At 35.5% G+C, this 23,393-nt stretch overlaps 2 protein-coding genes across 9 annotated transcripts in view; one reads left to right on the top strand and one right to left on the bottom strand.

The window, feature by feature from the left end:
* Positions 1-14,284, top strand: part of atl (atlastin GTPase) — a 124,869-nt gene extending 110,585 nt beyond the window's left edge. For 5 of the 6 annotated variants that reach the window (XM_070089189.1, XM_070089185.1, XM_070089187.1 and 2 more), the window contains one exon: positions 10,103-14,283. In XM_070089189.1, the coding sequence (XP_069945290.1) occupies positions 10,103-10,219 (117 nt within the window). In that variant the 3' untranslated portion in view covers positions 10,220-14,283. Of the gene's footprint in view, positions 1-10,102 lie in introns of all 6 variants that reach the window. The other variant, XM_070089190.1, reaches the window with a different exon arrangement.
* A 6,133-nt stretch (positions 14,285-20,417) lies between these two features.
* Positions 20,418-23,393, bottom strand: part of LOC128691151 (uncharacterized) — a 48,402-nt gene continuing 45,426 nt past the window's right edge. For all 3 annotated transcript variants that reach the window (XM_070089194.1, XM_070089193.1, XM_070089191.1), the window contains exon 11: positions 20,418-22,233. In XM_070089194.1, the coding sequence (XP_069945295.1) occupies positions 22,007-22,233 (227 nt within the window). In that variant the 3' untranslated portion in view covers positions 20,418-22,006. The remainder of the gene's footprint in view (positions 22,234-23,393) is intronic.

Raw genomic sequence — 23,393 nt, 5'->3', positions numbered from 1 at the left:
ATCCAAGACCAAACCTGGCTATATGTTTTTTTTTTTTTTTAATGTGCTGAATGGATATATAATATTTTAGGATGTAATATTTAATTTCTCTGTCATTGATCTTAAAACTGCTCTTGGTGGATTTATCAGACTGTATACTTTTGATCACTTTTGCTTTCTTGGTAATTTCAACATAAATGCCATTACAGCACAGTATTTAAGGAAATGTGTTGACATGAATTTTCATGTTGTTCTCTTGGGATAAATCCTTTAAATCCTCTTCTCTTGAATTGCTAGTGCTGAGAGGAATGTTTTGTTGGTTCTGGTCCTTCATCAAAATACAAAGAAGTTTTCCATAACAATCATTATTTCTTTTTGGAACTCTCATTGGCTAGGATAGAACATAATTTACAGTATTGTATATAATATAACACCCACACTTCAAAAATAAACAAGAAATGAAGCCATATTTTAATCTGTTCTGGAATTTTCTTCAGTAAGTGTAACAAACTCGTTAATTTTCGTGTCTCGTTTATTTTTGAATTGAGAGTTTTTATGATTTGCTAATGAGATATCACACTTAAATATTATATCATAATACAGTACTGAATGTATTGCTGAAGCAGTATAAAGGAAACATTTACATGAACAATAAAGGAAACATTTTTTTTTTGGAGGGGGGGGCAAATACATATATTGGAAGAGGTCATGCCATGTACTACTACCTGGCTTACACCAGCCTTGGTATGTGTGTGTTCATTTTCCAGACAGGTTCATGGGCCACCACAAACTGCTGTGACAGTTGCCGTATATCAGGTCCATTTGTATCGTATAACAAATGCAGTTAGCCAGACTTGAGTCCTAGAAGTGGGAATTACAGTGCCTGCACTCTGAAGGAGGTGGGGCTATATGGGATGTTTGCAATTTGGAGGGGCATTTAAAGTATTGGCATACCTCTGGCAAGACAGTGATGGAGTAAATGATGGTGAAAGTGTTTTCTTTTTTGGGTCACCCTACCTCGGTGGGAGACGACTGGTGTTTTAAAAAAAAATCCCGTGTATTCCCTAATGTTTCAATTGTTGCATAGTAAAGAATACTTGTAATTAATTTCTCAGATCCTATATTTTTCAGTTTCAGGTAAGTATAGAGCAAAAACTAAAGAAAAAATATTTTTAGTATAGTTAATTGATGAAGTATTGCACAGTAGTATGTATAATGTGCTGCATATGGATTATTTATGAAATGTTATAATTATTTAGTAAAAGATTATCAGGTCATTTTGGCAGTCAAACATACATATGTGTATTACCAAAGAACACAGACCATATGTGACCTCTCCTTAAACTAAACCTTGATGCTCTTTCACTTAAGTTGCTCTCCTCTTGGAAAGTCCCATTTTTTAATGCAAAGATACACTAGGAGCTCTTAATTAAATTGACTTATTGCTCTAACTATGACTTCCTCCTTTCACACTTGTGTCATCCTCTGCATTTCTGCTCTCTAAAGACAACACTTGCCATGCAGTGCTGAACGACCCATACGGGTTTAGCATATTTTTGTGAATACAGTTCTGTATAATAATAATTGTTTAAAAAATGAATGTACAGGTCCACATCCCTTTATCCGAAATTCTGAAATTCGAAAAGTTCTGAAAACCGAAGTTTTTTCATGGAATATGGAGCTTCAGTCATCTCAGTGCTGGCTCATGCCGCCATGTGGCGGCTTTGAGAATCATTCTGAAATTCGAAACAGTACTGGCCCCAAGGTTTTCGGATAAAGGGATGTGAACCTGTAGTATCTACAAGTATAAATACGTCTTACGAGCCAATGTTTCTGACGTATATATACTCAATAATTCTAGCGGCTTCAAATCAAGTGGGAGAAAGCTGGTAGGCCCACATGTGAGAGAATGGGTCTGTGTGGTCAGTGTGCACCACATAAAAAAAATCCTGCAGCACACATTGCGTAATGAGAAAAAAAAAACTGATCGTTTTTTTGGAATAAAACGCCGACTTTGAGGTGTATTTTCGTATAGTATTTATCATTGTATTCGCGTTTTCATGGTCTTAGGTGATAAAATGGAAAACATATTACAGAAATAGAGATGATTTTTATTACTTTTACGATGAAAACGACCTTGAAACTAAGCTCAAAGTAGCGAAAATGTTCGATTTTTACCAATGTTGAAGAGTAAATAAATCACACCACACGTCCAATACACGTCAACTAGGGAGTCTAATATTCTTTCACTAGTGCACTGATATTATTTATACCATTTTTACAATAATGCAGTCGTCTGCATAACAGTAAATTTTGTATTTTTTTGTATGAATAAAAAATCAAAATAGAAAGCAATAATAATATAAGAGGGGCCTAGAGATGTGACTAATGAACAGAGCATATGTTATTTTAGTGCCACGAATGTCTACCTTGTTTATTCTGGACCCTATTTTGAAATTGGCATCTTTTTTATTTTGCGTGAAATTGGCCAAATTGCCAATTTCTGACCACCATATTGGGTAGTCCAAATTAGTAAATGGGAGGTTTCTTGTACTCAGCTGATAGATAAAATGGAGTTCTAAAGAAATAGCTATGAGTTTGGTCAACTGGAACAATGGAATTGGCTGAAAATTGGGCTCAAAGTCGGCGAAATCGCCGATACGCATATGTCGCCGAGACCGCTAACTTCGCGGGACCATAATTCCACGAGTTTTCGACCAAATTTCGAACTTTTGGTGTCATTACCATCGGGAAAAGATTCTCTATCATTTCATAAGAAAAAATAATTTTTTTTTTTTCAAAAATTGAGCGACATAGAATGACAGTTTCAGAGAGGGGCCTGAAACAGTCAAAGGGTTAAAAAGCACAAGTGTTAATATTAGCACAGATTGACTATTTAAACAACATGGAGTTATTGCAATAACTTTGACTGACTTTTATCACATGAGCTCACCTTGTACACTTCTTTTCCCTGACGTGAGCATCCCTCCGCCATTTGCACTCAGTGACTTGAACGGGTTTAGTGCTTTTTTCTTGATTTTTCATAATTGCTGTTTGAGGGCAATGTGTGGTGTGAATATAATGCGGAGAATCTGTAACTTGGAGATTAGAAGGAGGTGTGGGATTACCAAAACTATTATCCAGAGAGCTGAGGAGGGGTTATTGAGATGGTTTGGACGTGCAGAGAAGATGGAACAAAATAGAATGACTTCGAGAGTGTATAGATCTGTAGTGGAGGGAAGGCGGGGTACGGGTCAGCCTAGGAAAGGTTGGAGGGATGGGGTAAAGGAGGTTTTGTGTGCGAGGAGCTTGAACTTCCAGCAAGCGTGCATGAGCGTGTTAGATAGGAGCAAATAGAGACAAATGATTTTTAGGAATTGATGTGCTGTTGGAGTGTGAGCAAGGTAACATTTATGAAGGGATTCAGGAAAACCAGCAGGCCAGACTTGATTCCTGGAGATAGGAAGTACATTGCCAACACTCTGAAGGAGGGGTGTTAAAGTTGCAGTTTTATAACTAGTATAAGCAGGCCTCTGGCAAGATAGTGATGGAATGAATGATGATGGGGTTTTATCTTTTTCGGGCCACCCCGCCTTGGTGGGAAACGGCCGTTGTGTTAATAAAATATAAAAGAAAAAAATTATTATTACAAGCTGTTAATTTGATAACAGTACCATTGATGGAATTACTTGTTCACTGTGATTCTATGTTGTGTATTTACATCATAATCATTTCTCCAATTGTTGATGAAGCCTTATACAAAAGTAATGCAGACATAGTTTGCACACAGGAATATCTAACACTACCTAGTGATAGCACCATTATATGTATGGCTATGAGTTATAACTCTTTGGACAATTATATCATTCCTAATTGTCCCCAGAATCTAGAAAAATCTTAAGATAATGAAGATTTACATAATACTATGGTAAATACTATATCAATTTCAGTAGTAATTCTAAATAAAAAAAATTATGGTATGCACAATGAATGGTTCTTCAAATGTTAAACACCCAGTGTAAAATTTGGAAAATACACTTATCTTTAGTGCAGTTAGACTACTTTTAGTAGCCTAACTGCACAATTCAAAAGCTTTTGAAACAAAGATGAATTAATAAATTGATAATCCACTCATTAATATCTTAAATGTTATAGTTTAATACATCTCATAAGGCAGATATTTCAGATAAGCCAATAATTAGTTCTACTGGCTCTATTGGGTGCAAATTATTCGGTATATTGAGCCCATTTTTTAAGTACAGTTTCTAACTATATAGAATAATGTGACTTTAGTGGGCAAATTTAACCCTTTGACTGTCGCGGCCGTATATATACGTCTTACGAGGTACCGTGTTTGACGTATATATACTCATAAATTCTAGCAGCTTCAAATCAAGCAGGAGAAAGCTGGTAGGCCCAGTTATGAGAGAATGGGTCCGTGTGGTCAGTGTGCACCATATAAAAAAATCCTGGAGCACGCAGTGCATAATGAGAAAAAAAAAACTCCGACCGTTTTTTTTTTATTTAAAATGCCGACTTTGTGGTCTATTTTCGTATAATATTTATGATTGTATTCTCGTTTTCTTGGTCTCATTTGATAAAATGGAAAACATATTATAGAATTAGAGGTAATTTTGATTAATTTTACTATAAAAAGAACCTGGAAATCGAGCTCAAAGTAGGGGAAATGTTTGATTTTTGCCAATGTTCAAAAGTAAACAAATGATGTCATTGTCCAATAAATGTCCAACTAGCCATTCTAATATGCAGTCATGAATGGGTTGATGTTATTTATACAATTATTACAATATTGCAGTAATCTGCATAATAGTAAGTCTTCTATTTTTTGTTTGAATAAAAATTCAAAATAGAAAACAAGAGTAATATCAGAGGGGCCTTGAGACATGGCTGATGAACAAAGAAAATGTTATTTTAGAGCCAGGAATGTCTGCATTGTTCATTCTGGACCTTATTTTGAAATTGTCATATTTTTTAATTTTCGTGAAATTGGCCATATTGCAAATTTCTGACCACATTATTGGGTAGTTGAAATCGGTAAATGGGCAGTTTCTTGTACTCAATCGATAGAAAAAATGGAGTTCTAAAGAAATCGCTATGAGTTTGGTCGACTGGAACACCGGAATTAGCCGAAAATAGGGCTCAAAGTGGGCGAAATCGCCGATTTGTAAGTATCTCCGAGGTCGCTAACTTCGTGAGAGCATAATTCCATCAGTTTTCCATCAAATTTCGTTGTTTTGGTGTCATTACAATTGGGAAAAGATTCTCTATCATTTCATAAGAAAAAATAATTTTTTTTTTGAAATTTTGCGACACCAGGAGACACCTCAGGATTGGGGGTTGCGACAGTCAAGGGGTTAATAACTATATGGTTAGCTTTGATTGTAGCATTATTTACAAAGATCCTTATTAATGATGATAAGTTTTATGTTTGAAGAACAATACTATTATAACTTACCAATGCCAGTGTCAACACAAAGTTTGTACCTAATGATGAGTTTTACAACCAAAAGTTTATGCAAATGGGGAACATTTTTCTAAGTGCTTAGTAATTTATATATGAAATTGTTTGGAAGTAAAGTGCTAAGTACCATTTTCCTTAATGTAAAATGGCATAAATATGTGAATGATGTCCAAAGTTTATGGTCTGAAAATAGATACCTAAATCAAAATACAGTTACTTTTTGCTGATGATACTGTGCTTATGGGAGATTCTAAAGAAAAATTGCAAAGGTTAATGGATGAGTTTGGGAATGTGTGTAAAGGTAGAAAGTTGAAAGTGAACATAGAAAAGAGTAAGGTGATGAGGGTATCAAATGATTTAGATAAAGAAAAATTGGATATCAAATTGGGGAGGAGGAGTATGGAAGAAGTGAATGTTTTCAGATACTTGGGAGTTGACGTGTCGGCGGATGGATTTATGAAGGATAAGGTTAATCATAGAATTGATGAGGTAAAAAAGGTGAGTGTGCGTTGAGGTATATATGGAGTCAAAAAACATTATCTATGGAGGCAATGAAGGGAATGTATGAAAGTATAGTAGTACCAACACTCTTATATGGGTGTGAAGCTTGGGTTGTGAATGCAGCAGCGAAGAGGCGGTTGGAGGCAATGGAGATGTCCTGTCTAAGGGCAATGTGCGGTGTAAATATTATGCAGAAAATTCGGAGTGTGGAAATTAGGAGAAGGTGTGGAGTTAATAAAAGTATTAGTCAGAGGGCTGAAGAGGGGTTGTTGAGGTGGTTTGGTCATTTAGAGAGAATGGATCAAAGTAGAATGACATGGAGAGCATTTAAATCTGAAATGAGAAGGAAGGCGGGGTAGGGGTCGTCCTCGAAAAGGTTGGAAGAAAGGGGTAAGGGAGGTTTTGTGGGTGAGGGGCTTGGACTTCCAGCAGCGTGTTCGATAGGAGTGAATGGTATTTGGGACCTGACGATCTGTTGGAGTGTGAGCAGGGTAATATTTAGTGAAGGGATTCAGGGAAACCAGTTATTTTTATATAGCCGGACTTGAGTCCTGGAAATGGAAAGTACAATGCCTGCACTCTAAAGGAGGGGTTTTGGGATATTAGCAGGTTGGAGGGATATGTTGTGTATCTTTATACGTATATGCTTCTAAACTGTTGTGTTCTGAGCACCTCTGCAAAAACAGTGATTATGTGTGAGTGAGGTGAAAGTGTTGAATGATGATGAAAGTATTTTCTTTTTGGGGATTTTCTTTCTTTTTTGGGTCACCCTGCCTTGGTGGGAGACGGCCGACTTGTCGAAATAAAATATATATATATATATATATATATATATATATATATATATATATATATATATATATATATATAAGTGGAATGCCGGAAACCACAGTGGAATGCCGGAAACCACAGTGGAATGCCAGTATATATATATATATATATAAACCTATATATATACATGTGTATATATATATATATTATATATATATATATATATATATATATATATATATATATATATATATATATATATATATATATATATATATATATATATATATATATATATATATATATATAATGTCGTGCCTAATAGGTAAAACTGACCAGTTAGCAAGAACTCATTTAAAATTAAGTCCTTTCTAAAATTTTCTCTTATACGTTTAAAGATATATTTTTTTCATTAATGTTAATGTAAAAATTTTTAACTTTGCTCCAAAAGAATCTTAGAAAACTTACCTAACCTTATTATAACAAGAACAATTTATTTTAGCCTAACCCAACTAAATGTATTTTAGATTTGTTTGCAGTAATTTAATACTAAACAAATACAGTGAAATATATTTTTTTCGTTAGGTTCAGAATGATTTTCAGAAAATTATTGCATACACAAATTTTCGCTTGTCCTATATGGCAAGATGAACGTTGCTATTTAAGCCAAGATCGCAAGTTCTGCCTATTAGGCACGACATATATATATATAAAAAGATGTTCTAAGGGTTAACCCTTTCAGGGTCGAGACCCCTGATCTTGAGCTCGTTCTCAGGGTCGAAAAATCCCCCCCCCCCCCCACACACACACACACACACAAAAAAAAAATATTTTTTCTTGTGAAATGATAGAGAATCTTTTCCCAATGGAGATGACACCAAAAGTATGAAATTTGATGGAAAACTTATGGAATTATGCTTTTGCAAAGTTAGCTGTCTCGACGATATATATATGCATCGGCGATTTTGCCCACTTTGAACCCTATTATTCGGCCAATTCCAGTGTTCCAGTCGACTAAAATCATAACTGGTTTTCTAGAACTCCATTTCTTCTATCAATTGAGTACAAGAAACTGCCCATTTACTGATTTCAACTACCCAATAAAATGGTCAGAAATTGGCAATTTGATCAATTTCACACAAATTTCAAACGATGCCAATTTCAAAATAGGGTCAGAATAAACAAGACAGACATTCCTGGGACTAAAATAACATTTTCTCTGTTCATTAGTCATGTCTCCAGGCCCCTCTTGCTTTCCATTTTGAATTTTTACTCTCACAAAAAATAGAAGATTTACTGTTATGCAGACTACTATATTATTGTAAAAATGGTATAAATAATATCAGCGCACTTGTGAAAGAATATTAGACTCGCCAGTTGATGTGTATTGCAGGCGTGGCGTGATTTGTTTACTCTTGAACATTGGCAAAAATCTAACATTTCCGCTGCTTTGAGCTCAATTTCAAGGTACTTTTCATCGTGAAACCAATCAAAATCATCTCCATTTCTGTAATGTATCTTCCATTCTTTCAAATGAGACCAAGAAAATGAGAATACAGCCATAAATATCATACAAAAATACACTACAAATACTTTGAGTCGTACTAGTAACGCGTAGGGGTTTTTGACGTCTATACTCATAAAAGCGGCCTATCACTACATATGAAAGAAAGTCAGTGTCAGTCTTTGCAGCAACAGTGCATAATGAGAAAAAAAAAACTTTGACTCAGCGTGCAGTGTAGTAGTATTTATTGTTTATTCTAGTTTTCTTTCTCATTATGCACTGGTGAAAGGTGGTGCTCAAAGTAGCATGTTCGGATCGTTTTTTTTAATACTGTGCACCAATAATATTTATACCATTTTTTACACACAGTAAATCTTATATTTTTTGTGAGAATAAAAATTCAAAGTGACCATGCCAGGAATGTCTTTCTTGTTTATTCTGGACCCTATTCGGAAATTGGCATCTTTTGAAATTTGTGTGAAATTGGCAAAATTGCTAAATTCTGACCACTGTACTGGATAGTTGAATTTATAAATGGGTGGTTTCTTGCACCCATTCGATAGAAAAAATGGAGTTCTAGCGAAATATTCATGTTTTTTGTCGACTAGTACAGTGAAATTGGCCAGCTCAAAGTGGGCAAAATCGCCGATGCGTAAACATCGCCGAGACCGCTAACTTTGCGAGAGCATAATTCCGTAAGTTTTCTATCAAACCCGAGTTTCGGAGAGGGCCTGTCGACCCTCAAAGGGTTAAACCAAAAACACTGTCAGAGTTTTTCTTTTCTCATTATGCAGTGGGTGCTGCAGGATTTTTTTTTTATACTGTGCACACTGACCATGCAGACCCATTCTTTCATATGTAGGCCTACCAGCTTTCTCTCACTAGATTTGAAGGCGCTAAAATTTACACGTACAAGTACGGCACCGACCCTGGCTCTCAAGCTGTACAAGTACGGCACCTGTCTGGTGGTAGCTTTATATATAGGCAGGAGGAAAATAAGCATAACATAGAGCAGTACTGGAGTAGGTCTACTGGTCTGTGATAGACACGTCATTTATAGTACGTATAATACTGTAATTATCTGAGTGTTCGTTTTGCAAGAGGTGTTCAGTCCTTAGATTTGATCTACAGTAAACAGGAAAAACTTTTTCTAAATTATCATCTACAACCTGCTGATATTCCTATAACATGTACTGATACAGAATTCACGATGCTGGTGAGGATAGGGGGGGGTCCCTTAATCCATGGAAATGGAATTATCCTTCCCTTCCTTGGATCATACTTCATTGCCTCCCATTCCCCAGATGCTGCATGACCCTTACAGGTTTAGCATGTACTTCTAAGCACATGTATAGCAAACCCTCGATTAATAGGGAGGAGCAAGTAACCAGCAATAATGATTGTGGTGCATAACGATGAGATTTTGCTGTGATCATGACAACACAATTCTGTAACTAAAGGACTTTTGTTTCCGAATTGGTTGACCCAGCAAATTTTGTCCTGTATTTGTGCATTTGTAACCCAGAGTTCATTGATGATGGAATAATGAAAATATCTGAAATAATCTTCAAGTTATGTCTTTGAAAACTGCAACTAAAAACCATACACAGTCAAAAATATGTTGGTGTCACCCTATCATGTAAACTTTCTTAAAATTCTTAATTTACTCGAACATTTTAGCATAAATAATGCATTTAAAAGTTTGGATGTCATATAAATCTAAAAGATCATGACCAGATCTAATATATCTGGTCAAGATGAAAGTACTCAAACAATTCATGCCAAAATTTTTAAACATTCTATTGATTACCTGAAAATAAATTAAATATAATTTTTAAGTAATATGCTTAAACTCTTATTTTCAGGTCATACACCCTATTTACCAAACATACATGGAAAAGCATTTGAAGGAGGCAGCAGAGCAAGCAGCACAGCAAGCAATCACAAGTTCACTTACCAATGGAAAAATCAAGTCTTCATGATCCTCTAAGCAATTCTCCCCATTAGTAAACATGTTTCCTTCACTTCCTTGTCATGTTACATCCATGAAACCATGTGGCTTTATGTTGCATTTGTGTTATAAATATGTATGGAAATGGTTAGTACAGATTAACCTAAAAATATTTTTTGTGATAATGAAAATGTACCCTTTTGATATGTATAGTGTAATAATATTTTTTTGTAAGCACTATGATCTAACACTGAAATTGATGACTGCTAATCAGGTCATACAGTAAAGGGCAATATTTAAATTTTAACTTCAACTTTAATATAAAAAAAATCAGCTTGTTTTTTAATGCAATGCTTTAGAACAGTCTGCTAATGAGGATATTATTTTTGCACCTCAGTGTTATATTACAGATAGTTTATTTCTGACATAAGAAAATTATCTTTTTCCTTCAAGTGCCAAATAACTTTTTAATAGTGCAAAAATGTTGTTTCTTTATCAGGCTACCAATGTGTTATTACATTTTTTGGTTATTTTACCTAAATTTTGTGTTGATAGAGCATTATTTAGGGCAGTATGCACAAATAAGTGAATTTAGAGTTATTAATAGATTACTGAAAAATATGAAGTGCTCATCTCAATTCTCATGAAGTTTTTTTATGTGGAATTCTTGCCATATGGCCCCAGACTTGTTAAGGAATTTAGAAAATTTTAATGTTTCAATTTAAAAAAAATTGATCCAATGAAAAAAAAAGATATGGGTTGCCTTATTTTCCTGATGTATTCTGCCATTTTATGATACAATACTTCATGGGGAAATAGCCCATACTTTGGATTATAATGTTCTATATGGTAATATAGCAAGTCTTCATTAGATTCTCATTGTGTTTGAATTGTATTTTTTGCATTGTAAAGAAGTGCATTGCTTGCAAACCATTGGGTTGTTGTGGATGCGATACACAACCAGCAATTACAGAATCTTCATTTTCTTTTAGTGTAAGCGGAAGAAATGCCATATTATTTTACATAGGTAAAGATTCTATTGATAGGTTGCGTCAATGCTAATAGCCATTTTTTTTTTAATGCTTTGTGTAATTTTATCATTACTTTGTATTAGGCTGTTCTTCACTAGGATCTCCTGTTCAGATAGAATATTTTTCTACTAGCAACATAAATGCCAAACAGAGTTAAGTATCAAGTTTCTTTGGGAGAAAAGCTGTTACCTCACACACGAGTTTTTACATTAGGTGTGGCAAACTCCATTCTGGCATTGATAGTGAATAATTATCTAAACTTTTCAACAGAATAAATATAATGTTTAGCCCAAATTGGCTTGTTGACCCAGTTCCTTGAAGCTTGTGCTCTGCTTGGTTAGTTTTAACACAAAATCAAATTACATTTTGGACTGGCTGAATGTTAGGAAGGTGTAATTGGTCTAATGTGTACGTATTTTGTCATGGCCGCTCAAGGTTTACCAGTGTCTTGTTGTTGCAGGTTTGCATGACAAATATGGACCCACCAGAACAACATACAATCTAGTGTTTTCAGTTTGTTGCTCTTATCAAAGCTGTAGATATATCACCAGTACACGGTGCATTCTTGTGACTTCAGTAACTTGTTTTAAGAAATGGATTTGTGATACTTATATTAATGTGTGTTTCTGCATCCTGTTGCAAGTTACGAATGTGCAGAGTTCATTAAAGCAAAGCTCCTTTAACATGTTGAAATATTTGATTTACAGTATTTATTAACAGTTTTGTTCAACTATACAGGTTTAATATTTATATGGGTAATTTTGAGGGTAATGTGAAGTCAGTTGGAATCTCTTACTAGTTTATGCTGTTGTAGATATTGTTACTCTAACATTGTACATAGTTAGGTGTTGTTAAAGTTGAATTGACCAACTGACTCACAGAGGAAAACTGTGGAAACTATATCCATAATGTCTAAGAAATTTGTTGAATGCCATCCCAAACATCACTTGTGCAAAACAAAATTACATCAAAGGCTTGATGTTAAAAATAATTATTTCAGCTGGATGGTTTAAGTGAATATAAATAATCTCATATACTCTTGAGATGACAGTACAGTACCGTTGAAAGACTAAATATAAAGTTGGACATTAATAATAAGAAACTGTTTTTGGTAAGGAAAATTATGGTGTATAAAGGGTTAAAGTTTGGAATACCATGGACATAAGCCTTTGGGGATGGAAGTAAGATTACATAGCACAGGAAAACAGGATTTGGCATATAGTCTTAGGCAAAAAGGACTTTCAATTATATCAGCAGTGTAAGTAGCACAATTTTACTGTATATTACTTTATATAGGACAAGAGACTATAATAGAGGCATTGCTGATAGCAAGCTCAAACTCAAAAAAAATAAACTATAGTAAAAAAAATGACAGTTTATAAATGTAATTTTTGTATTATTTCCTTTCTGTTTCAAGATATTTTGTACTATGGGTAAAGTGTTGGGTTTGCCTTATATCTGTAATGCCTAAATTAAGCTTTGAGTTGTTATGACTAAGTTATACAGTGCTTTAAGTACTTTCAAAGGACTGAATTGTTGTAGTAGAAAGAACATCTTTTTATGTGGAACACATTTCATTCAGAAGTACCCTTCAACATATCTTTCTCTGCCAGAATAATCAGCTGTCTTTTTATCTGCATAAATCATATTATCATTATGCATATTAGCTAGAATTGCTATATTAGTACCTGTATATTCATTTCCTGTTCTTGAGAAATATTTATCAGCAAAAATTTAAATAATTTTTCTCACTTTGTCCATGGTAATTCTCTTCCTGAAGGCAGCACAGACAGTGTTTATGTTCCTTGCTCATTCCTATGAAGCATAAGATATCTTAACTACTGCACAATATACAAGGTATTGCAAGAAATAAGGATGCCTTGAAACAATGTGTGTGTGTTTTACGTGAAAAGTTTATACAAAAACTAAAAAGTTATTTGTACTTTCATAAATGGCAAGTTAAAAACAATATTTAGATGTTTTAAGCTATTGTATAAATTTTTACAGCACTTTAAGACATTGTTTATGAAAGTTCTGATGTTCACTTTACACTTACATCTACAACATCTAATACCTGTGAAATGCTCATCAGATTCTGTTGTGCAAGTGATGTTATCTAAGGTGACAAGCCTATCTTAATATTTATTATTGGTAAGCAAATTAATGTTATACAGTAACAAAATCATAATGGTATATACTTTTATCTGAGTAATACTAGAAAAACATTCACATTGTTATAAAAGTATTATAATAACTTTCAGAAATTTTGAAATATGTATGATGCCAACATGTTATACAGACTATGCATAAGTTTGCCATAGCCTTTTATGTAATTGTATACCACAGACATCTCTTCTTAGATGTGTTCAGTTTCTTAGTCATTATTCACTTGGTTAAGGATGCTAATGTGTGGTTTCTTGAAAAAGTACATCTTCCACATGTCTGAACAGATTTTTTTATATATAAAAAAAAGGAGAGCAGATGAAAGAGTGGGAGAGGCACTGTCAAGAAATTTTAATGAAAATAAGAAAAAATTTTGGAGTGAGTTAAACAAGTTAAGAAAGCCTAGGGAAAGTATGGATTTGTCAGTTAAAAACAGAGTAGGGGAGTTAGTAGATGGGGAGAGGGAGGTATTAGGTAGATGGCGAGAATATTTTGAGGAATTTTTAAATGTTAAGGAAGAAAGGGAGGCGGTAATTTCATGCACTGGCCAGGGAGGTATACCATCTTTTAGGAGTGAAGAAGAGCAGACTGTAAGTGTGGTGGAGGTACATGAGGCATTACGTAGAATGAAAGGGGGTAAAGCAGCTGGAACTGATGGGATCATGACAGAAATGTTAAAAGCAGGGGGGGATATAGTGTTGGAGTGGTTGGTACTTTTGTTTAATAAATGTATGAAAGAGGGGAAGGTACCTAGGGATTGGCGGAGAGCATGTATAGTCCCTTTATATAAAGGGAAAGGGGACAAAAGAGATTGTAAAAATTATAGAGGAATAAGTTTACTGAGTATACCAGGAAAAGTATACGGTAGGGTTATAATTGAAAGAATTAGAGGTAAGACAGAATGTAGAATTGCGGACGAACAAGGAGGTTTCAGAGTGGGTAGGGGATGTGTAGATCAAGTGTTTACATTGAAGCATATATGTGAACAGTATTTAGATAAAGGTAGGGAAGTTTTTATTGCATTTATGGATTTAGAAAAGGCATATGATAGAGTGGATAGAGGAGCAATGTGGCAGATGTTGCAAGTATATGGAATAGGTGGTAAGTTACTAAATGCTGTAAAGAGCTTTTATGAGGATAGTGAGGCTCAGGTTAGGGTGTGTAGAAAAGAGGGAGAATACTTCCCGGTAAAAGTAGGTCTTAGACAGGGATGTGTAATGTCACCATGGTTGTTTAATATATTTATAGATGGGGTTGTAAAAGAAGTAAATGCTAGGGTGTTCGGGAGAGGGGTGGGATTAAATTATGGGGAATCAAATTCAAAATGGGAATTGACACAGTTACTTTTTGCTGATGATACTGTGCTTATGGGAGATTCTAAAGAAAAATTGCAAAGGTTAGTGGATGAGTTTGAGAATGTGTGTAAAGGTAGAAAGTTGAAAGTGAACATAGAAAAGAGTAAGGTGATGAGGGTATCAAATGATTTAGATAAAGAAAAATTGGATATCAAATTGGGGAGGAGGAGTATGGAAGAAGTGAATGTTTTCAGATACTTGGGAGTTGACGTGTCGGCGGATGGATTTATGAAGGATGAGGTTAATCATAGAATTGATGAGGGAAAAAAGGTGAGTGGTGCGTTGAGGTATATGTGGAGTCAAAAAACGTTATCTATGGAGGCAAAGAAGGGAATGTATGAAAGTATAGTAGTACCAACACTCTTATATGGATGTGAAGCTTGGGTGGTAAATGCAGCAGCGAGGAGACGGTTGGAGGCAGTGGAGATGTCCTGTCTAAGGGCAATGTGTGGTGTAAATATTATGCAGAAAATTCAGAGTGTGGAAATTAGGAGAAGGTGTGGAGTTAATAAAAGCATTAGTCAGAGGGCAGAAGAGGGGTTGTTGAGGTGGTTTGGTCATTTAGAGAGAATGGATCAAAGTAGAATGACATGGAAAGCATATAAATCTATAGGGGAAGGAAAGAGGGGTAGGGGTCGTCCTCGAAAGGGTTGGAAAGAGGGGGTAAAGGAGGTTTTGTGGGTGAGGGGCTTGGACTTCCAGCAAGCGTGCATGAGCGTGTTAGATAGGAGTGAATGGAGACGAATGATACTTGGGACCTGACGATCTGTTGGAGTGTGAGCAGGGTAATATTTAGTGAAGGGATTCAGGGAAACCGGTTATTTTCATATAGTCGGACTTGAGTCCTGGAAATGGGAAGTACAATGCCTGCACTTTAAAGGAGGGGTTTGGGATATTGGCAGTTTGGAGGGATATGTTGTGTATCTCTATACGTATATGCTTCTAAACTGTTATATTCTGAGCACCTCTGCAAAAGCAGTGATAATGTGTGAGTGTGGTGAAAGTGTTGAATGATGATGAAAGTATTTTCTTTTTGGGGATTTTCTTTCTTTTTTGGGTCACCCTGCCTCGGTGGGAGACGACAGACTTGTTGGAAAAAAAAAAAAAAAAAAAAAAAAAAAAGCCTATCATATCAAGAAACTATGCATATGGGGCAAAAAATTAATAAACTCTTAAACTGTCCACATGCCCTAAATTGATAGTCCCTTTTCTGTACCTACAAATTTGAAAAATTAAAGAAAAAAAAAAGTTCTTAGGTAATGACACCGAAAATCCAAAATTTGACGTAAAACTTATGGAATTATGCAGGCACAAAATTAAAGGTTGGGGATCATTTTATGCAACAGCTATTTTGATCACTTTGAGGCCTATTTTCAACTAATTACAATGCTCAAACTAACCCAGTTCCTGGCTATTTCACTAGTATGCATTTTGTAATATCCACTGTTCCCAATAAACTGCTCATCTAACCATTAGAACTACCATTTAAGTGCCCAGAAGTCAGAAGTTTGACCAGTTTTACACTTGTCAAAAAATTCCAATTTAAAAACATTTCAAAGTAAACTAAGCATTCTAGTCACTTAAAGCAACCTTCCCTCATGTACCCAAGCCTCTCTTATGTAACATGCACTCCTTTTTGAATTCATTGTCTCAGATTTTTTTTTTTTTACCCTATTTCTCGGCTAAGAAACTACAACGAAGAATGTTCATGGTCTAGGCATCCCAGTAATTCATGCAGACCTAGTAAAAGCCCATGAAACAGAACAGGGGGCCCCTACCCTATTCTAGGAAAATCACACAAACTAACATTTCTGCCACAGACCTATTTTGAGCCTTTTTCCATCTTGAGCCTTCTAAAATCTTCCTCATATCACTATTATGTCTTCCAGTCTGTCACTTGACACCAGAAAAAAATGAACAAAACCTCCCTTAACTCCCCAAAGTTGCTGTTTAACTGAAACACATGATGAGAGATTAGCTGTTTCCATCATGCACTGTGTGCGGCACTTCCTTTTTAGTATGTACCCTCTGCACAGACCCATACTCTCATGTCTAGGCCAAAATTTTCTGCTCAGATCAGAAAATTTTGGCCTAGAATTGTGTACTCATACATGAATGAGGCTGACTGATATGACATAGCATCTGACAGCTTAGGGGTTGATCTTCATTACATTCTTATCAGATTTATAAAAGCACTTTTGATTTATATTGTCTTAACTATGCTTACATGATATGCTCATTTTTTAAGAGCCAGAGCTAGTTTAGGGCCTAAATTTATTACATTTTTTAAAAACTTGAATAGGTAATTTCACACTTTACATCTTAAGAATATTATGTATCTCATTGAAAATATATACAGATTGATGTTATGTTTTGACACTTACCATGCTCTGCATTCTGCAATATAAGCTGGCATGGCTCACTGAAGTAATTATTGCTGTTTGCCATTGAAACTAATTTTCAGGAAGCATGTCATCATTGAGTACTCATTGCTGGTAATGTATTCTAGGGAAGACAGACTATAGGTTATATTTGGTAGCAGCACTCAAACTGTTCAGTTTCCCTAAAACAATGTGCCCTGGAGAAGAGAAAGCATAACTGCATGATGCATTGTGGATAGTAAAGCTGAACTTAACATCTGAGCTTTAGTAGATAATGCCTTAAAACACTATTTACCCAGTATGTAAGCAAAAGTAATAACTATTAGTATCTTGAAGCTTTTCATTTTTTCTATTAAGTAGCTTTTCTTGATAAATAATACCACATTGTTTTGAGAAATTTTTAACCTTGTTAAGATGATAAGTTCACTAACTACCTGCAGCACCTCATTTGTGCTTTTGTATGTTGAAAGTTGTTTTTTGTCGATTGTTGTAATAGATAATGAGATGCCTTAAAAAATTGTTACTAGTTGTCACACAATTATCCCATCTTGTCATATGGAGCTGTCTTGTGGCCTTCAAGATTTAAACTGAATTTATTGTCTTGTTATTCACAAATATAATTATGAGAAATTCACAAATACTTTAACATTTTGTTTTGACAAGGATAAAAACTGTATCTTGAATAAGGTTGTCATATCTGACTACCTACCTGTTGATGGTTCAGGCAATTATCCCCGAGGCCTGATGCTGGACCAGGCATAGTTGATGGGTTGATCAGTCAGGCAGTGTATCAGCACATAGTCCAACATTATCACATTACTGGGCTTACAGCAGTTAACTGCTTGGAGCAACTTGAATATGATTTTTTTTTTTTTTTTTTTTTTGTAGGCTTGTTACTTTTTTGCATATTAATCATTCTAAATTAAAAACTATGAAATAATATACAGTAAAAATAACAGTGAATGACTTTCTCTCTGCTTGTTTCACTTTAGAATGCTGCAGATAAAATGCATTAAACTTACCTAATATAACTAATGTGACAGATTGTGTTACAATCTGTTTAAAGTGCCTTGCCACCCCTCTGAAGGATTGTTAAGAGTAGCTTATTGTAGTTATCATACAAGATGATCACTCCTTACATCAATATTGGAGCCTCTTTCTTAAGCTCAACTTTTAAAGATATGTTACTATTTTATTTTTTTATGTTTCTTGTATCTGAACTTTCAAAAGTAAGATCATCTTCCATTTTTCCTTTATGTATGGTTCTAAAATTTTGGATATTTTAATGTTAATAAAGTTTATATAGACAATTTGCATTTTATTTATAATATACATTGTAAATAATAGTACATTGTAAACAATGTTCAAAAGATACAGTATTTATTTAAAAAAAATGTCTAACGGACCACTAAGTGTTTTCATTAGGTTATCACTTAGTACAGAACTACATATGTCTGAACCTGAGAGATTGGTGACCATTACTGCTGGAATATAATTTAATTGCAAATTTGTGCTTAATCTTAATTAAATACTAGCTACATTAAGTTATTAAGGTTCACTCATTCCTTTATTAATGCCCAGTATATAAAACTACATATTCAGTAGCTGAATCAAGATATTTAGCCAAAAGTATGAAAAATTAATTTTTACATGAAACATGAATAATTGTTTGGTTAAAGCCTATTGTCTGCACATGCAATTTATCTATAAAAACATCAAGAATATTCTTATACCTAAACCAAAGTTTAATGCTTTTCCCTGAATATAATATTGTATTAATAACAGTAATTTTTTTTTTTTTTTTTCAACAAGTCGGCCGTCTCCCACCGAGGCAGGGTGACCCAAAAAAGAAAGAAAATCCCCAAAAAGAAAATACTTTCATCATCATTCAACACTTTCACCACACTCGCACATTATCACTGTTTTTGCAGAGGTGCTCAGAATACAACAGTCTAGAAGCATACACATATAAAGATACACAACATATCCCTCCAAACTGCCAATATCCCAAACCCCTCCTTTAAAGTGCAGGCATTGTACTTCCCATTTCCAGGACTCAAGTCCGACTATATGAAAATAACCGGTTTCCCTGAATCCCTTCACTAAATATTACCCTGCTCACACTCCAACAGATCGTCAGGTCCCAAGTACCATTCGTCTCCATTCACTCCTATCTAACACGCTCACGCATGCTTGCTGGAAGTCCAAGCCCCTTGCCCACAAAACCTCCTTTACCCCCTCTCTTCAACCCTTTCGAGGACGACCCCTACCCCGCCTTCCTTCCCCTATAGATTTATATGCTTTCCATGTCATTCTACTTTGATCCATTCTCTCTAAATGACCAAACCACCTCAACAACCCCTCTTCTGCCCTCTGACTAATACTTTTATTAACTCCACACCTTCTCCTAATTTCCACACTCCGAATTTTCTGCATAATATTTACACCACACGTTGCCCTTAAACAGGACATCTCCACTGCCTCCAACCGTCTCCTCGCTGCTGCATTTATCACCCAAGCTTCACACCCATATAAGAGTGTTGGTACTACTATACTTTCATACATTCCCTTCTTTGCCTCCATAGATAACGTTTTTTGACTCCACATAAACCTCAATGCACCACTCACCTTTTTTCCCTCATCAATTCTATGATTAACCTCATCCTTCATAAATCCATCCGCCGACACGTCAACTCCCAAGTATCTGAAAACATTCACTTCTTCCATACTCCTCCTCCCCAATTTGATATCCAATTTTTCTTTATGTAAATCATTTGACACCCTCATCACCTTACTCTTTTCTATGTTCACTTTCAACTTTCTACCTTTACACACATTCCCAAACTCATCCACTAACCTTTGCAATTTTTCTTTAGAATCTCCCATAAGCACAGTATCATCAGCAAAAAGTAACTGTGTCAATTCCCATTTTGAATTTGATTCCCCAAAATTTAATCCCACCCCTCTCCCGAACACCCTAGCATTTACTTCCTTTACAACCCCATCTATAAATATATTAAACAACCATGGTGACATTACACATCCCTGTCTAAGACCTACTTTTACCGGGAAGTAGTCTCCCTCTCTTCTACACACCCTAACTTGAGCCTCACTATCCTCATAAAAACTCTTTACAGCATTTAATAACTTACCACCTATTCCATATACTTGCAACATCTGCCACATTGCTCCTCTATCCACTCTATCATATGCCTTTTCTAAATCCATAAATGCAATAAAAACTTCCCTACCTTTATCTAAATACTGTTCACATATATGCTTCAATGTAAACACTTGATCTACACATCCCCTACCCACTCTGAAACCTCCTTGCTCATCCGCAATCCTACATTCTGTCTTACCTCTAATTCTTTCAATTATAACCCTACCATACACTTTTCCTGGTATACTCAGTAAGCTTATTCCTCTATAATTTTTACAGTCTCTTTTGTCCCCTTTCCCTTTATATAAAGGGACTATACATGCTCTCCGCCAATCCCTAGGTACCTTCCCCTCTTTCATACATTTATTAAACAAAAGTACCAACCACTCCAACACTATATCCCCCCCTGCTTTTAACATTTCTGTCATGATCCCATCAGTTCCAGCTGCTTTACCCCCTTTCATTTTACGTAATGCCTCACGTACCTCCCCCACACTTACATTCTGCTCTTCTTCACTCCTAAAAGATGGTATACCTCCCTGACCAGTGCATGAAATTACTGCCTCTGTTTCTTCCTTAACATTTAAAAGTTCCTCAAAATATTCTCGCCATCTACCCAATACCTCCATCTCCCCATCTACTAACTCCCCTACTCTGTTTTTAACTGACAAATCCATATTTTCCTTAGGCTTTCTTAACTTGTTTAACTTGTTTAACTTTAGTTCTTAAACTAAAACTTTGAGTAAGTACACAAGAGGTGTACACCTTACAGAGTATATTACCCTTCTGGATTAAGCATTTATAGATATAGAATATTTCAAGATATGTACAATACTCCTTTTAAAATATTCTCTATAACAAGTGACATAGTAAAATCTCAATTTAATTTACTTCAGAGTTCTAGACAAAATCCATTGTCTGGAAACAACCGAGAAATTCAAAGAACAAAAAGGTACAATGCTACGACTGGAACAATACACAACCCACACATAGAAGAGCTTACGATGACGTTTCAGACCAAAACATAAGTCGTGAGCTTCCCTCTCCTATGTGGGGATTGTGTAACAGAAGTTTTCATTATTGTTTAGGTGTGTGCTGTATAGCCCTTGTGGCTTAGCGCTTCTTTTTGATTATAATAATAATAATGTTTAGGTGTGCTAGGTAAATTTAGTATGAACTTTTCCACTGTTTTCAGAATAATCCCTCACTATGAAGATCATTACAAAATCTCATCTCATTTAATGGGCAACTGCCATTACCAAACACCCTCCGTGTCCCTCATTAGTCTGTTAAATTAAGATTTCAGTGCATAGTCAATGAGAGAACGTGTGTGCATGCGCAAGAGAGGTGTCATTTGTTAAAGGCACTTTTCACTAAGATATAGGGGTGTGGGTGTGCATGCATGTCTACATACATGCATGTATGTATGTATGTATGTATGAAATAATTCTTAGATAAGATAAAAAATTACAAAATTCAATAATAAACATACTGCAAGATAAGATAGAGAAAATATGCATTGCAAAATTATGTACAGTTTAGTAATTGTCTGACTAGGATTAGAGAAAAGATATTCTTAATATCAGTTAAATTTAAATAGTTTTAAAACCAGTTAACCTGAACCATCTCAAAAAACAAGTAAACCAGTTTGGTTGGTTATTGGCTCCAATTTAAAAATCCTTGACCACTATGGATTTTTTTGCTTCCAAATTACGATTACCTCTATCACTGGAAGGGTGGTTCCAGGAAGTCTCGCAGGCCGTACTTGTTGTGATGTTCCTTAATGACCGATTCAAGAGTGGTGGTGTGCGCCTGAGCAACAGTCTTATGAAGACGAGAGGTAAGGAAGCAAAGGAACCCTGCAGCAACAAGAACGCTTAATCCTAAAAATCCAGAGAGCACCATGAAGGTAGCACACGACTGGTACAGTGCCTCTGTTTTTGTGAAGAATTCTGTAAATTTATAAGCAAGGCAAGTAGTTAGGTAACCTGTTTGGTGTTTAGTAGACTAAAGATTGAGCCTCCATTACTTATGTTGAATGACCAACATGGGTATAGCACTAAATATAAATATTAGCAATCATTTGCTTACTTGCAGTGTTGTCACTACAGTGGACCCCCGGTTAACGATTTTAATCCGTGCAAGAGGGCTCATCGTTATGCGAAATAATCGTTATGCGAATGAATTTTCCCCATAAGAAATAATGGAAATAAAATTAATCCGTGCAAGACGCCCAAAAGTATGAAAAAAAATTTTTTTTACCACATGAAATGTTAATTTTAATACACACAAACTGAAAAAGGCATGCACAATTACATGACACTTACTTTTATTGAAGATCTGGTGATGATTGATGGGATGGGAGGAGGGGAGAGCATTATCTTCTTACTGTTTAGAAGGGGAATCCCCTTCCATTAGGACTTGAGGTAGCAAGTCCTTTTCTGGGGTTACTTCCCTTCTTCTTTTAATGCCACTAGGACCAGCTTGAGAGTCACTGGACCTCTGTCGCACAACAAATCTGTCCATAGAGCTCTGTACCTCCCGTTCCTTCAAGACTTTCCTAAAATGGGCCATAACATTGTCATTGAAATAGTCACCAGCACGGCTTGCAACAGCTGTGTCAGGGTGATTTTCATCTATAAAGGTTTGCAGTTCAACCCACTGTGCACACATTTCCTTAATCTTTGAAGTAGGCACAATGGATTCCACAACTGGCATAGGCTTCTCAGGGTTAGCCCCAAACCCTTCAAAATCTTTCTTAATTTCCATACTAATTCTCACCCTTTTTACCACAGGGTTGGCACTAGAAGCTTTCTTGGGGCCCATGGTCACTTATTTTCCAGAAACAGCACCGAAAACACTGTAATAATACGAAATATTCCGAGTGTATGCTTGGATGTTACCGCGGAGGCTGGCTGGTAAACAATGGGACGGCCGGCATATGTGAGGGCACATTGGACGCGTCTCGGACGAAAATCGGTATGCGGGTTTTTAATCGGTATGCGCGGCAAAAATTTTGCGATAAAAGTAATCGTTATGCGGAAAAATCGCTATGCGATGCCATCGTTATGCGGGGGTCCACTGTATATATAAATATCATTACGTATATAAA

The sequence above is a fragment of the Cherax quadricarinatus genome, chromosome 27 (genome assembly GCF_038502225.1).
Source record: "Cherax quadricarinatus isolate ZL_2023a chromosome 27, ASM3850222v1, whole genome shotgun sequence".
In the NCBI taxonomy this organism is placed as follows: Eukaryota; Metazoa; Arthropoda; class Malacostraca; order Decapoda; family Parastacidae; genus Cherax; species Cherax quadricarinatus.
Note: the sequence above shows the minus strand (reverse complement) of the source record. Positions and strands in the feature narration are given on the sequence as shown.